Source organism: Podarcis melisellensis, assembly GCF_964234715.1.
Source record: "Podarcis melisellensis genome assembly, chromosome: 12".
Classification (NCBI taxonomy): Eukaryota; Metazoa; Chordata; class Lepidosauria; order Squamata; family Lacertidae; genus Podarcis; species Podarcis melisellensis.
This window is the reverse complement of record NC_138544.1, coordinates 8,581,989-8,597,992: the sequence shown is the minus strand read 5'-3', so window position 1 is coordinate 8,597,992 and position 16,004 is coordinate 8,581,989. Positions and strand designations below refer to the sequence as shown.

At 44.6% G+C, this 16,004-nt stretch overlaps 1 protein-coding gene across 1 annotated transcript in view; it reads left to right on the top strand.

Moving 5' to 3' along the window:
* The window catches only part of ITGA9 (integrin subunit alpha 9), a 228,183-nt gene that overhangs the window by 194,065 nt on the left and 18,114 nt on the right, over nucleotides 1-16,004 (top strand). The window contains exons 25-27 of the mRNA XM_081931017.1: nucleotides 864-983; nucleotides 2,965-3,066; nucleotides 11,442-11,561. Of these exons, the coding sequence (XP_081787143.1) occupies nucleotides 864-983; nucleotides 2,965-3,066; nucleotides 11,442-11,561 (342 nt within the window). The remainder of the gene's footprint in view (nucleotides 1-863; nucleotides 984-2,964; nucleotides 3,067-11,441; nucleotides 11,562-16,004) is intronic.

Sequence of the window (16,004 nt, the reverse complement as noted above, 5' to 3'; positions counted from 1 at the left end):
TTCCCCAGTGCCTCTAGCAAAAAAATAAAGATGTCAAGAATCACAGATCTCCCAAATCACATGTATTGTGACCCTTTGCATGTTTACTCAGAAGTCCCACTATGTGCATTGGATTTGCTCCCAGGAAAGGGTCCATGGGACCAGCGTTAGTATGATTTAAGATGACACACTACAGTTTTTGGATTGTAGTGCTTGGATACCTGAGACTCTGATGCAAGCTGACTAGTTTCTTTACTGTTTGGGAACAGGCTCTAAACTGAATGATAAAGCTGTTCATTCAGCTGATCAGCCATTTCAGCTACTTTATTCAGTTAATTTATTCTACAGTGCAGCAAAAGTGCAGTTGCTGTTTTATACCAAATCAGATTATGGACTCACCTAGCTCACAGTTATCAACACTGACTCACAATGGCCCCCCAGTAAAATATATCCTTACCCACCCAGGGGTGTTGAAGATTGAAACTTCATTTATTTAAGGCATTTTTATCCCACTCTTCAGCCAAGAAAGGATCCTAGATCCACAAGCGATGTGGCGCTGAGCTAAAAAGTAGACCCTTGTTTGTATGAATAGTTGTTGCGCCACCTGGGATCTTTCATGGGGAGATCTGTACCAGATGGTCTATGACAGAGACAGAGAAGCTTCCCAGCCCAGCAGGCCAGATCCTGGCTTCCCGCACCCCTGGGGGCCAGTGTGACAGTCACTTGCTCCTACAATTCTCTAGGATAGGTGTCTAGAGAAGTTGGACAGGAGTTACAAAACCAGGGCTGATGTTACCCATCCAGTCAGAAAAGCCAAAGAGCATTCCTTTTAATTTTGGCACATTTCCTTACTTGTCTCACAGCTTTCTACTTCTCTCCCTTAGGACTGCGAAAGACCAGGCAGGTCCTGCCTAATTATACGCTGCAACTTAAGCTCACTAGCTAAAGCAGAATCCCGCAGCATAGATGTGCATATGCTGTTGAATACTGAGATATTGAAAAAGGTGAGCATCGTTGCCTGAATTATACTCTTAAGGTGCCTGTACATGATCCGTCACACTACAGGAATTACGATGGAATTATCTGGAATGGTTCCTGCAAACATAAGTGGAATGCGTTTTAAACTTGTACATCTTTTCATGCCTCCCATCGTACGACTTCTGAACGCTAGCTGTGAACGGAATGGGAAGTTGATAAAGCAAAAGGAAAAAAAATACATTGTGTATTGGAATTATATGTGAAATCTATGAAAAAATAATAAAATATATTTAATTCCCCCTCCCACCTTGTTGATGGGGCAGCACCCTCCACTGCGCCAGAAGTAGCGGCGTGGGGGGTGGGGCAGGCCATGCCATATAATAGACACAATTCTGCCCTCCGGTAGATTAGAAGAAGGAGAGTTTGGACTTTATTCTGCCTTTCACTCCCCTTAAGGAGTCTCAAAGCGGCTAACATTCTCCTTTCCCTTCCTTCCCCACAAGAAACACTCTGTGAAGTGAGTGGGGCTGAGAGACTTCAGAGAAGTGTGACTAGCCCAAGGTCACCCAGCAGCTGCATGTGGAGGAGCGGGGAAGCGAACCCAGTTCACCAGATTATGAGTCCACCGCTCTTAACCACTACAGCACGCTGGTGTAGTGGTGTATTCCTGGTGTAGAGAGGAACACAGAGGACTTTGGTCCAAGTGTCAGGTCCACAGTGCACATTTAGGAGCCCCCTTTGACCATAGACACTGTGTAGGTGAGAGCCGCAGGGTAAAAATACAGTGGTGCCCCGCAAGACGAATGCCTCGCAAGACGGAAAACTCACTATACGAAAGAGTTTTCCGTTTTGGAGGTGCTTCGCAAAACGAATGTCTTGCGAGTTCCTGCGGGTTTTTTCCCCTTTCCCCCCGTTTTTCTAAGCCGCTAAGCCGCTTATCCGCTAAGCCGCTAAAAGCCGCTAATAGCGCTAATCCGCTAATCCGTCAATGGGCTTGCTTCACAAGACGAAAAAACCGCTAGACGAAGAGACTCGCAGAACGGATTCTTTTCGTCTTGCGAGGCACCACTGTAATTATTATAGCCAGGAAGAAATAACAAAGAACATTATAACTCCAGTTGTGTTTTCTAATTTGCCACTATGGTCCTGCAGTACCATATAACAGTCATGTGATTAAAGGTAAAGGTAAAGGGAGTCCAGTATGACGTGCTTTCAAACTGCTAGGTTAGCAGGAGCAGGGACCGAGCAACAGGAGCTCACCCCGTCGCGGGGATTCGAACCGCCAACCTTCTGATCGGCAAGTCCTAGGCTCTGTGGTTTAACCCACAGCACCACCCGCGTCCCTAATCATGTGATTAGGATGCTGTAATTCTTGAGGGCATAGGATGCAGTTTTATTTATATATGTCATAAAATTTATTCATCGCTTGATTGTAACCTGAAATAATTTGACATTCTAGAAGAACTGTTGACTTAAAAAGGTTACTGGCTCCTTGTGTTTAGACTCCTCATGCTCAGACTCTTCATAGGAAACACAAGACTAATTCACTTCTGCAGAAGAAGAATAAACCCCCCCCACACACAATCATACACATATTTAGGCTTTTTTACAGTGAGTTATGTTAGGATTTATTTTGATAATGCAATGTTTTAACCAGTACTGTGTGCAACTGCAATTTAGTAATTGTATCTAAATATCTGTTCCTAATTATGTGGAAACAATTCAGGTTAAGATGTTCTTTGCTGGTGATGTTTGGCAGTGTGTTGCATTCTTTTAATTGGGCGATGTTTCCAGACTGAAGAGCTTTTTACCCATATCAGATCTGAGTTTGAAAACATAAAAAGGACTATATATCAAATTTAATGGGATGTGTTGGATTTAAATCTGGAATATTGGACCTTGATGGACCTTGCATCTGAGGCCATAAAAGAGCTGGTGTTTAAAAGTCTTTGAAGGCTGTGGAATTGACAGAGTTACTCAACTTTTACTGTTTTTTTCAATCCTTAGGACAGTTCATCCGTCATCCAGTTTGTAACAAGGGCAAAGGTGAGGGTAGACACAACTATCCGGGCAGTAGAAGTACCCAATGGGAATTCAGAAGATGCAACAGTAAGTGAATGAATCTGAAGAGCAAGGATTACTTGTGCTGCTCATATGGAATGCATTAGAGAATCCTACACTGAGGGAGGAATTTGTGGTCAAGCCTAAGCTTCGACTTCAAAAATGAACGAGCGTGCCTTTCTTTGAATGCAACAGCGGCGCTGCTGCCTTGCAATCCTCCTGTGGTTTTGCTTGCTGTGATAAGCTTTAGCCCTGTAGCAAATGATGCTATTTGGAATACTTTAACGCACGTTGTGCTGCAGTTAGACCGGCTTGTCAACTGTGCCTTTTGCTAAGCAGTGAGTTCCGTTTCACACTGCTGAAGCCTGCTTTAATCTAAAAATTCAGGTTTTTCAAAATCGATGAGATGTATCCCATTCTGGATTTATCAGAATGGGATGATAAAATGCATACAATCCTGTGCATGGAATCAAGGAGTGGTGTGCGGTCATTGGACTAAGGGGACTAGACTAGTCACCTAAATGTTCCCCTGGTGCCTTCTTCCCAAAGCCCGAGAAGCTTCTTTCTGGCTTAGGGAGGGAGGCGCAATGCTCATGTATGCGACATCAGGACATTGCAGTGTCACACACATGACATCGATGCCCCTCGCAAGCCAATGCCTCTGGCCCTAACTGTTCCCCTGTGAAAAAATCACCGCACACTGCTGGAAGCAAGTTTCATTGTGTTTAGTTAGGTTTGCTCCATAGTAAGCGTGTTACTTACCAACAAGGGACGCAGGTGGCGCTGTGGGTTAAACCACTGAGCCTAGGACTTGCTGTTCAGAAGGTTGGCGGTTTGATTCCCCGCGACAGGGTGAGCTCCCATTGCTCGGTCCCTGCTCCTGCCAACCTAGCAGTTCGAAAGCACATCAAAGTGCAAGTAGATAAATAGGTACCACTCCAGCGGGAAGGTAAACGGCGTTTCCGTGCGCTGCTCTAGTTTGCCAGAAGTGGCTTAGTCATACTGGCCACATGACCCAGAAGCTGTACGCCGGCTCCCTCGGCCAATAAAGCGAGATGAGCACCGCAACCCCAGAGTCGTCCGTGACTGGACCTAACGGTCAGGGGTCCCTTTACCTTTAAGTGTGTTTGGGGCTGTTACCTTAAATGTTTTAATAACATTGGGGCTTAAAGAGAATAGGCAAGAAGGTACAGTAATTAGGACAGAAGCTACTCCTTTATCTGCCATGACCCTTTCTGGTTCCAGGTGTTGTTGCTTATATGCCACATGGCAAGGGCACATACAACAAAGCCAATGGCCTTAGAAGGAGAATCTTTATTACGGCCAAAGGCCAGCATAAGGCCAGAGGGAGGGAGAAAGAGAGAGAGATGCTTAGGAAAAAGGCAATTTAGAATACAGAAGTAGCAGGGATAATGTGATGTGCTTCTTTGCTCTGAATTGGCCCTGCTTAATGCTGATTGGCTTGCTTCTTCTCTGCTCCAAATCGCCTCCCTCCCCCCAAGCCATGTTTCTGCTGCAGGGTTTCACCTGTGTTTGTGGGACTAAGCACACCTTTGAAACCCCACGGAAGAAAGGTGGTGTGTGGATACACCTTTGAAGGGGAGTAGTGAGCGAAATACCCACACACGCCGTTCCTCAAAACCACCCCTTCCCAAAGAGCCTGTTTGCTTGTAATATTTAGTAACACTTAATTTGATGCTAATTGTGCCACTTTCCCCTCTGTTTATTCCCTCTTGGTATTCACCATTTGTAAAGCATGACCACAATCCATTGAAAGCAGCTTGCATTCTCTGTATGTCATAGAAGGATTGTGTGGAACAACCCATTCTGGCTTCATTGGGTTAGATATTGAACATCTTTGCTAAACGTTGTGTAAAATTATTTCCAAGCTTCCTGATACTGGCTGTCACACCAATCCTGAATACATTACTTGGAATTGCTTACAGTGGAACATGATTCCAAGCAAATGAGGTTGGGATCACAGCCTAGAACAATTTGGCTGACATGTTGAATGCATTCTAGGAATTTAGATCCACAAATCCAATTAAATTGGACGAAACCAGGAATTAGAAGCATCCCCAAAGATTTAACAATCCTAAATGTCTTTAGAGATATTTCAGACCAGAATCTATCATACTTTGAATCAGGGCTGGCCCAAGACATTTTGGCACCTGAGGCAAACCACAAAATGATGACCCATCCCTGCCAGGGAAGAATATCTACAACAGGGACAAGGGGGCAGATCAGATCAGTCTTATCCAACAATGGGAATCAAAGGCCATCAGTTGCGGGGAAGGACCCCACTCTGAATCACATGGGGGGTATAGAGCCCCAGAGACCCCAGAGGGCAGCCCTCACCATTTCCTCCCTGTGGGAGGAGACCAAAAGCACCTCATGTTCATTGAGAAGCCAGATGTTTGGCCCTCCAGATGTTTGCACTACATCTCCCATCAACTTTGGACCATCAGCCAACATTATCTGGAGGGTCAAAGTTTCCCCACTCCTGAAGTAAAGGATTTAGTAATTCTCCAGAATGGTAAGTGTAAGTGTAATCAGAGCGGGTTGTTCCCAGTTGTTCCTTACTGCTTTAAAATGACATTTTCCTACTGCTCAAAGTGGAATTCTTAAAAAAATTGTTTTGGGTTACAGTTGTTACAATTTCACCTTAACGTTGTAAAAAAAAAAAAGACACATAATCTCTAATCGGGATGCTACCTCAGGCTTTGGGGAAGCACTGGCGGGAAAAGGACAAGTTGGACAGAATTTAGTTTTGAAGCATCAGTTTGCAATCTCATTCTTTTCTAATATGAATGTTAGCTTTTAATCTTCGTCCATGCAATTTCCATATGGCTCTTGGCTTCTCTGATCTTGAATGCTTTGTGTTGGGTCATATTCAGGAAAAAAATGTAAGACATGTGGTTTGGCTCACAATATTCATTCTTCTCTCTCTCTCTCTCTCTCTCCCCACCCCCCCTCCGGGCCATGGGAATGCAGGAGGAAATAATGCATATTGCAACCACAGTTATTCATACATAACAAATTTTTGGGCTGTCTCCTTCCTCTTCCTTCTGAAACGTCCCCCCCCCTTTTTACTTTTGAGTAGCATCAATTCATCTTCCCCATACCTCTCTTTGAGCTGCTATTTAATGGACACAGACGTGAAACAGCTGATGAGATTCCTTACCGTTGAAAATAGTGTTCCTGGGTATTCCACGCTCCTCGGTGTTAAAAGTCTTGCATTTCAGCAATAGGGTGGATGTCACAAACTGTTTTAAAAAGCAATTTATAAGAGAATCCTAAACAACTGCCTTACATATGTATTATGATTTTCACACACCCCCTTGTTTATCCATATTGATAAAAATGGGCTGCCCCTAAAAAGGATGGTTGGAAACAACTGTTTGAAATGTTTTGTTCAGATAGAGGCACACGCTGCCAGCTAAAACTGAAGTCAAGAGGAGGAAAGAGAAGCTCATGTATTTTAGCTACTGTCCTAAGGCAAGAGCTTCTGTTTCTAACTTCATGCTCAGCATACCTTAGCTGCAACACATGCATACAGGTAAACTAGCATCATCTGCAAGTCAGCGATGTTTGCTCAGCATAAGAAAGAATGTGGTAAAAGGATCCCATCCAGATGGCACTGGTTTATGATCCAAGCCGCATGCCAAAGAGGAAGGAAATTGCTGTATTTTTCTGTGTATAAGACGCCCCCTATTTTGGGGGACTCCAAATTAAGAAAACACCCCTCAGTGCCACCTGTGTATAAGACAAGCCCCAATTTTAAATCTAATTTTTTGGTTAAAAAAACTAGTCTTATACACGGAAAACTACGGTAGTTACCCATCTAGGGTGCTAGCCAGTCCGTTCTCACCTCATCTATAGGGATGTGGGTGGCGCTGTGGTCTAAACCACTGAGCCTCTTGGGCTTGCCCTGCGATGGGGTGAGCTCCTGTTGCTCGGTCCCAGCTCCTGCCAACCTAGCAGTTTGAAAGCACACCAGTGCAAGTAGATAAATAGGTACCGCTCTGGTGGGAAGGTATGTGGTGTTTTCGTGCGCTCTGGTTTCCGTCATGGTGTTCCGTTGTGCCAGAAGCGGTTTGGTCATGCTGGCCACATGACCTGGAAAGCTATCTGTGGACAAACGCCAGCTCCCTCAGCCTGAAAGCGAGATTAGAGCTGCAACCCCATGGTCGCCTTTGACTGGCCTTAATCATCCAGGGGTCCTTTACCTTTTACCTTTACCTTATCTCATGCAGGACAGTAATTGTGTGAGAGATTATTTCTCTTTGTGTTATAAGTATCATATGAGCAACATATTTCTCTTCACTTAAATATTCTCTTCCCTTCTTCCTCGCAAGACGAAAAGAATCCGTTCCGCGAGTCTCTTCGTCTTGCGGTTTTTTTGTCTTGCAAAGCAAGCACATTAGCGGCTTAGCGGATTAGCCCTATTAGCGGCTTAGCGGGCTTAGCGGATCAGCTGATAAGCGGCTTAGTGGATCAGCTGATAAGCGGCTTAGCAGATCAGCTGTTAAGCGGCTTAGCGGCTTAGCGGCTTAGCGGATCAGCTGTTAAGCGGCTTAGCGGCTTAGCGGATCAGCTGTTTAGCGGCTTAGCGGCTTGGGAAAAAGGGGGGGAGGAAAAAAACCCCGCAGGAACTCGCAAGACATTTTCGTCTTGCGAAGCAAGCCCATAGGAAATTCGTTTTGCGAAGCACCTCCAAAACGGAAAACCCTTTCGTCTAGCAGGTTTTCCGTCTTGCGAGGCATTCGTTTTGCGGGGCACCACTGTACCTGCTTTTGTGAACTACTGTATATTTAAATGTATAGCAATGGAGATGCTTAAGTTTCCTGCATGTTTAACGAAAAAAGGGTTGGATCGAGACTAAATAACTTGCACTGAAGCCCTGTGAGTGTGTGACTATGACAGTTTGAGGAGTTAGTCATGACCAATGCGAGTCTAATTGGTTTCAGTGAGAACTAAGTGCAACTAACTTACTTCGGATCCAACCCAATGAGTTTATTATTACTCCTTGCTAATAGTACTGCACGGGAGGGCACTTACCTAGCCTCCTGACAGGTGAGTCGGTACTGATGACCAGGAGGCAGAGTGGGAGGGACAAGATGGTGGGGAGATCAGTGCTGTGCAAACACACCGTCAGGAGAGCCATATTGGCCCTGCCTGTGTCCTTGCCCAGCGCCAACCTCCTTGCCATCTTGCCCCTCTCTCTCCTGGTCACTAGTAGTGGCCCACCTGTCAGGAGGTCTGGTAAGTGCCACCTTTGGCTACTGCTTAATAATAATAAATAAATTTTATTTATACCCTGCCTTCCTCAGCCAAGACCGGGCTCAGGGCGGCTAACAACCAATAATAAAAACAAGTTGATTAAAATACAACTTAAAAAACAAGATTAAAAGACAACATTAAAATGCAGCCTCTTCACAGGAGGAGAAAGGGGAAAAAGAAAGAGGGGGAGGGAACCAAATTGACTCCAAGCCAAAGGCCAGGCGGAACAGCTCTGTCTTACAGGCCCTACGGAAAGAAATCAGATTCCCCAGGGCGCTGGTCTCATGAGGCAGAGTGTTCCACCAGGTCGGAGCCAGTGTTGAAAAGACCCTGGCTCTGGTCGAGGCTAATCTAACTTCCTTAGGGCCCGGGACCTCTAGGGTGTTGCTATTTATGGACCTTAAGTATGTCAAAGAGCAGTGGTAAATATACATGCTTCTGATGTATGGCAACTGTGGAAACGACCTGTCATTCACTTTAAATTAGAAACCAAAGTGGTTGTTACTTTCCCCCGAGATGATTTTTGTGGTCACTCTGTGTATGCGCCCATGTGGAAAGGGAATCTTCTGAAGGGGTCCAGCAGGCATTCTCCTCGTCACAGTGCCACCGGCCAAACATCACTGTGAATTTATTTCTAAGCAAATCCTGGGGGTGGGGTGGGGAATAGTCATTTAACTCTAAATTCCCCTGGAAGGGCCCTTTTAGTGTAGTGAGAAATGCAGAATCTAAATAAACTGCAGCAAGATCTTTTCAATATGTTGAGAATTGTAAGAGCGAAATAATGCTGGAACTCAAACTGCATTCTAACATGGATCCAGTTTTGCGCTCAGGTTCTTGGGCATCTGGTTCAAAGCATGAAAAATGAGTCTCTGATTCACTCCACGTTTTTATAACCCTTTTATTTCAATTAGGCCCACAGCCTTTTCCCAACCCAGTCTTCCTTTCTCCTGTATCAACCATAATATATGTTTCGCCGTTGGAGATCACTCAGATCTAAGACAGCGCTAAGTACAAGGAGATGTTACTGCTAAGCTAGCCAAGGAAGGCAAGACCAGGATTTGCTCTTTAACAGATTGTTAGCTAGCAGTGAAGATGTAAGCGGTTCAAGAGCATGGTGTCTGGCTGGCACATTTCCTTTTCACCAGCATCCTTGCCAACACCTGGGGAAGATGAATTGCTTCCACTTCTTCATGCTTTCAATGGCCACGTCATGATGCATGTTAGATCAAAACCCTTTTTGTTATTTTCACTGGAGCTGATAGATTGTGCTTCTTAAAAACGAAAGAAATATTTATAAACGTGACATCCTTTCTTTTTTGAAGTCTTGCCTTGCTGGAACAGACCAAGATCCATTTAGTCCAGCATTCTGTTTGCAGAAGGGAGCAGACAAATTTCTCGAGCTGCTCAGAAGCAGGGAATGAAGGTTTTGGCCTTTGTCTTTGTTTGTCCCCAGTATCCAAAAGTATCCTGACTCTCTACATAAAGGTAAAGGTACCCCTGCCTGTACGGGCCAGTCGTGTCCGACTCTAGGTTTGCGCGCCCATCTCGCTTAAGAGGCCGGGGGCCAGCGCTGTCCGAGGACACTTCCGGGCCACGTGGCCAGTGTGATGAAGCTGCTCTGGCGAGCCTGCACCCGCGCAGCACACAGAAACTCCGTTTACCTTCCCGCTAGAAAGCGGTACCTATTTATCTACTTGCACTTAAGGGTGCTTTCGAACTGCTAGGTGGGCAGGAGCTGGGACCGAACGACGGGAGTTCACCCCGCCGCGGGGATTCGAACCGCCGACCATGCGATTGGCAAGTCCTAGGCGCTGAGGTTTTACCCACAGCGCCACCCGCGTCCCGACTCTCTACATAGAGGCATTTTTTTTAAAGAAACCATTGTGGGTAATAATTCCATGGATAGTATTGAATTTTAATAGAGTTTAATTCATAAAATGATCTAAGTGGCTAGTATTGCCTCTTTCTCATATTATTTTATTGAGGTTTGGGATAAAAAGAACATCATAAATGCACAGCAAATATTATCTTAATTTATACTACAATTGTTCTGATTCAACTACTCTGCTCAATAGTGGCATTAAGTAATGGCAACAGAGTCAATTCCAGTTGGCCTTACAGTCTAAGGCAAAGCCTTCTTTCTTCTTCCTTGGCAAAGCCTTGGGTGGTATTTGAGCCCATGCCTGTGAAACCATAATATTGTGTTCCAACAGGAAGCTTGTATACAGGAGTATTGAATGATTTTGAGTGATCTGATTTCGTTTTGAATTTGAGAACGGGGAAACGTCATCACTAATATGTATGTGTCTACTTTGGAAGGTTATATCTGGAAAAATTCTCTGGAAAAACGAGTCTGCTGGTTTGAGTAGATTGCTGGAAGGCAGATATGTATTGCTAACCCCTGATTAGCGGATAGATACATTGGAATATCTTTTAGACATTTTGCCTTGGCTGTTAAATAACATCAATGATAATAAATGACAATAGTAGTAGTGGAATTAGTAATAGTCTTTAGTACCAACATACCACTTAGGAAATCCAGCCAGTGCAAAATTAACAGAAATGCTGTGAAATAATGTTTTGCATTAATGTATAGCTCATGGACCTTAAGACTGTATTACTTAATTCTGCCTGGAGGGTTGGTGAATTTGATTTGACCCTTTGGCCTGGGAAGGTTACACTTCTCAACTCCTGAAGCTTTGCTACCAGATGACTGGTTTCAATGAAAAATTGACACATTCTGTTCTGTCCTTTCTTTTTTTGAATGAGTTTCTAGAAGTTTTAATGGAAATTAGAGAAGATTGGCATCTTCGTGCCAGCTGCTACACCCTTGTGATACTTTGTGAACTTTATGCCTGGGGAGGAATGGCAATAAGATGGAATTTCAGAGAATGAGACATTTCTTATTATCAGTGCTTACATCTGATTTTGGGGTTTTTTTAAAAAAAGGAAAGTCTTTTTTAAAACCCTTGAGGAAAAGTAGCCTTGACAGCTGAAAGTTGCAAATGTGTTTGACATTATTATACTGCGCTATGCTTTGGAAATGTTAATAGGGAATTCAGTGTAGCATGTCTGTCATACGGAATAATGAAGACTTGTTGTGTAAATGATATATATATATTTTCCTAATTGCTTCGTAGGTGGTCTTTGAGGCCTTGCATAATCTGGAGCCTCGTGGTTATGTGGTTGGATGGATCATTGCTATCAGCTTGCTGGTGGGAATTCTCATCTTCCTGTTTCTGGCTGTGCTGCTGTGGAAGGTAAGCTTTCTGTCAGACACAACACAGACACAAGGATTAGCCACGGCCTTGGCATAAAATGTGCATCTCTCCCCGCCCCCCTTTCAGTCCCTGGTAAGTATTTATCATCCATTAGCTTTAATGAGCAAACAGTGTTCCGCACTGAGGACCTAAAATGTCAGAAAAAAGTTCATTCCCCTTATTGGGAAAATGGAAGATACTTAACGAGAAACCACTTCCACATAATTTTCTGCCACTCAACATTCAAGCAGCTTCTTTAGTTTGAACCTGATTCCGTGATGTATTTAACATCAAAATGAGCCCAACATAAAACAGGTAGTGTCCTCTGCATGATTCCCCATTATAAAGAGTCATTTGGTCAGATGTTTTAGGCAGCTTTTTATTCAGGACATTTTCTGCTCTTTATTCATCACTATGATAAAACTTGGATGTTTTGGTTGTTGTTGTTGTTGTTGTTTTAAAAAAGTGATTAAAGCAAATGTTTCCCTGCCTCCAGTAAGCAGTATTTATATCTGTTGTGCAACCCACAGTTTTCACATCACCACCAGTAAGGAAACTGCATAGAAGTGTGGCCAGCATTTTTATGATGCTGTTAGTTACGCACCCAAAAGATAGATCCCTGCCCCTAGGAGCTTGCAATCTAAACAGACATTGTGGGTGGGTGAGGGGAGTCAAAAGGAGATGCAAGGGACAAAGGCATGTAAATGCCATTACATGCATTGTTGCATTGTTACTGCCACATCCTCCATTCTGGCTTGGTCACACCAGCTCAAGGAAACGTAATTCCCAATACAAACAGCAGGGCCACATGCAGCCTGCTTCCTCAAGCACTCAAAAATTGCAGGGAGAGCATATACCTGAGTTTGGCTTCCTTTTGGAAGTTTTTGAGATTTATTTACAAATATGCAAGTGAAACGTAGGAAGAGACTATGATTCTAATATGATCTAGTTGAGATTCCGGAATTGCAGGGACTTGATGACCCACAAGGTACCTTCTAACTCTGCAGTTCTTTGATTCTATTGGACAGACAGCCTGGCACTCCTACAAGCTGCAACTTCAGTGCCTTACATCAGAGTCCCAGAGATGCCGCCTTTCCATAGTTAACCATACTCAAGGCGGCTTACAACATGAAGTGATTTACATAATTGCAAATGAACATAGTCACTGTTGTTGCTGTTTAGTCGTTTAGTCGTGTCTGACTCTTCGTAACCCCATGGACCAGAGCACGCCAGGCACTCCTGTCTTCCACTGCCTCCCACAGTTTGGTCAAACTCATGGTGGTAGTTTCAAGAACACTGTCCAACCATGTCGTCCCCTTCTCCTTGTGCCCTCCATCTTTCCCAACATCAGGGTCTTTTCCAGGGAGTCTTCTCTTCTCATGAGGTGGCCAAAGTATTGGAGCCTCAGCTTCACGATCTGTCCTTCCAGTGAGCACTCAGGGCTGATTTCCTTCAGAATGGATAGGTTTGATCTTCTTGCAGTCGATGGGATTCTCAAGAGTCTCCTCCAGCACCATAATTCAAAAGCATCAATTCTTCGGTGATCAGCCTCAAACTCCATGTCAAACTCCATGGACAAAGACAACAGGCAAACGAACATAATCATAAACAATAAATAAAACACATCAAAAAGTACACAACCAAACTGAGCAATTTCCTCATAAGTAATAAGGTCTAAAAATAAAGATAAAAAATTAACATCAATAACAACAACATATGCCAAACATCCCCCCAGCCCAATATTCTGTTCAGCAGCCTGAGCTTTTGTAGCTGGAGTCAGTCCAGGCTCCGTCCTCCCACGCCAGGTAGGAAAAGGCTTACAAGGCTGGTCTTCCAGGACTCACAGCCAAAATGGTCTCTTTCAAGAGGGTAAAGGGGGTTAGCCACAGTTTAAAAGACACTAGCCATTTTACCCTAATACCCCTGCCTCAGAGATAGGCCTTGAAGCATAAAGTCAGGCAAATTCACAGCTGCCATGGCAGACTCTAATGTAAATATCACATGCTTTCCATTACAGTAGCTTTTCAGTCCCTTCTTAATAACACAATTTTAACATACAAAGCTCTCTTTCACAAAAGGAATACCTTGTTTATCACTGTCTTGCTTAGTGTTGGCCACAGATACACAGACCCTGTTTAGGAGATGTTGAAAGCAGCCTTCCTGTAAATACCCCACGGCTTATTTGTGCAGTCGAAAAGCAGTTGTGATGTTGTAAAAGAAGAGCTTGAAATTGCTTGGGAGCTCAGCACCATTATAAATGCAACTTGTCCCCTGTTCCCTCTCTGTGGCCTCACAGTGTGTTATTCATCTTTATTCTGCTGGCTAAAATGCACAGCTGAATGTTTTCTAACAGGAAAAGATATATCTGAATCCTTTGCCAGTGATTTTCTGCATAGCCTGTCATTTCAGTCCAGAGATCAAAAGAACATAAGAGAGAGCCTTCCTCGATCAGAGCAATGGCCCAACAAGTCCAGCATCATGTTCTCACAGTAGACAACCAGATCCCTGTGGGAAACCCACAAGCAGGAGTCGAGCTGCTATTCAGAAGCATTGCTGCCTCCAGCTGTGATCCTTCTTCTTATACGTGGGGCTGAAGTACCAGGGGCAAGTGGGAGGGAGGTCCTGTTATCTGCCTACTTAGGGCCCTCGTATTTACAGGACCGCCTCTCCTGGTATTCCCTGCAGAGGACCTTAAGGTCCATGAATAATCATAGTTTAGAGGTTCCGGGCCCTAAAGAAGTCAGATTATCCTCCACCAGGGCCGGGGCCTTCTCAGTGATGGCTCCGACCTGGTGGAATGCTCTGTCTCATGAGACTAGGGCCCTGCAGGATTTAACCTCCTTCCTCTGGGCCTGTAAGACAGAGCTATTCCACCTGGCTTTCAATTTGAACTTAGCCTGACCTTTTATTCCCTTTCCTTCCCTCCCCCTCCCCTTTTTATGAAGATTACCTGCTCTGGAATCCCACAGCTAATTCTCCCCGGTCTCCTCGCTGGCCCAAATAGGGCTAATTTAGCCAGCTAGCCCTGGCTAAATTGATCATCTAATGCTTATTGGATGGATTTCCCCTTCAAATTGATTTTTGAATTCTGAGTTTATTGTTATTCATGTGGTATACTGTATTTTATGCTGTTTTTTGCTGTATCAATTAAGTGTTTTAAATTTGTTGTTTATTTATTATTATTATTATTATTATTATTATTATTATTATTATTATTATTATTTTGCATGTACCATCCGGAATTCCCTAGCAGAATGCCTTTTTCAAATAAATACCTTCCTCAAAGGTCAAGCATTCATAAGAATGCTGTCTTACCCAGGAAACCATTACTTGGAAAAACGCATCCTGGACTTACAGCCCTGTGCCTGCTTAGTTGGGAATAAACTGCACTGAACAAATTGGCGTGTGCATTCAAACAAACATGCAACCAATGTCACAGTTACCTTTTAAAGGGACTTTTATTTGCGTGACAGCCCCAGGCTGACAATGTTATGGAAGACTGACAATGTTATGGAATTAAACAACGTTATGGAATTAAAATTAGGCCACGACTTTATTAAACTCCTGAATGTCGGAATACCTTGGCCTAGGCCTTGGGCGTGTACACCTCCCAGCCCCCCAGCCGGGGGAACTGGGGCACATCAGGGTAACTGGGATATGGGGTGCTCTGTGCGACGTAAGTGTAGGCAGGCCTGCCCAGCCCATATCCCCACACACAGGGTAGTTCACTGACAAACTTTCAGTGCAAGGCCAGTGACACCCATTTATATAACCCCTTTAAGAGGGGACCCTGGAATCGCCGCCGCAGGGGGGTGAGTCACCACTTCAAACTCCCCCCCCCCAATATAGGGACGAAAAGACTAAAGGATTCCACCCAAGGCCATAACTGCCAAAGTTGTGACAAATTGCTATGGGGAAGACGAAACCTGCCAATGTAGGAAAATTTCTTCCTGGTCCTTCAACATAGCAGAATGTTGGTTAACCTTTGCTCCCTGTTTAGCAGACAAACAAGAAAACATCAAATAAGGGAGGTGTAATGGTTCTAGGGGTTGCTCGTGCGTAAGTTGCCGCCACTCCTGGCTAGGTTGCCTGGTTGAACCCTTTCTGTCTGGACAGCCTTTCACCCGTGGCTGTCTCAATCGCTGGCAGAATCCGTCAGTGGGTGTTTCTTGAACTTCTTCCAGCAAAGAAGTTCTTTGACGCCAAGTCTCCTCCTACTCTCCCTGCGCGGAAGTCTTCTGCACAGGTAGGGTGTGGGGAGCGGAGTACCCGTGCTCTCCGGGCTGGTCTCCGGCGATGAGTCCTGGAGCCTCCTCTCTGATTCCCCCATCTGCCCCTCTTCTCCACTGGTGTTACGCTGATTTCCTTCCCCAGCAGATGGGTGGCCTCTCTCCCTCTCCGGCATCCCTCCGGAGCCTTCCCTCCGCCTCTGGCTCCGATGGC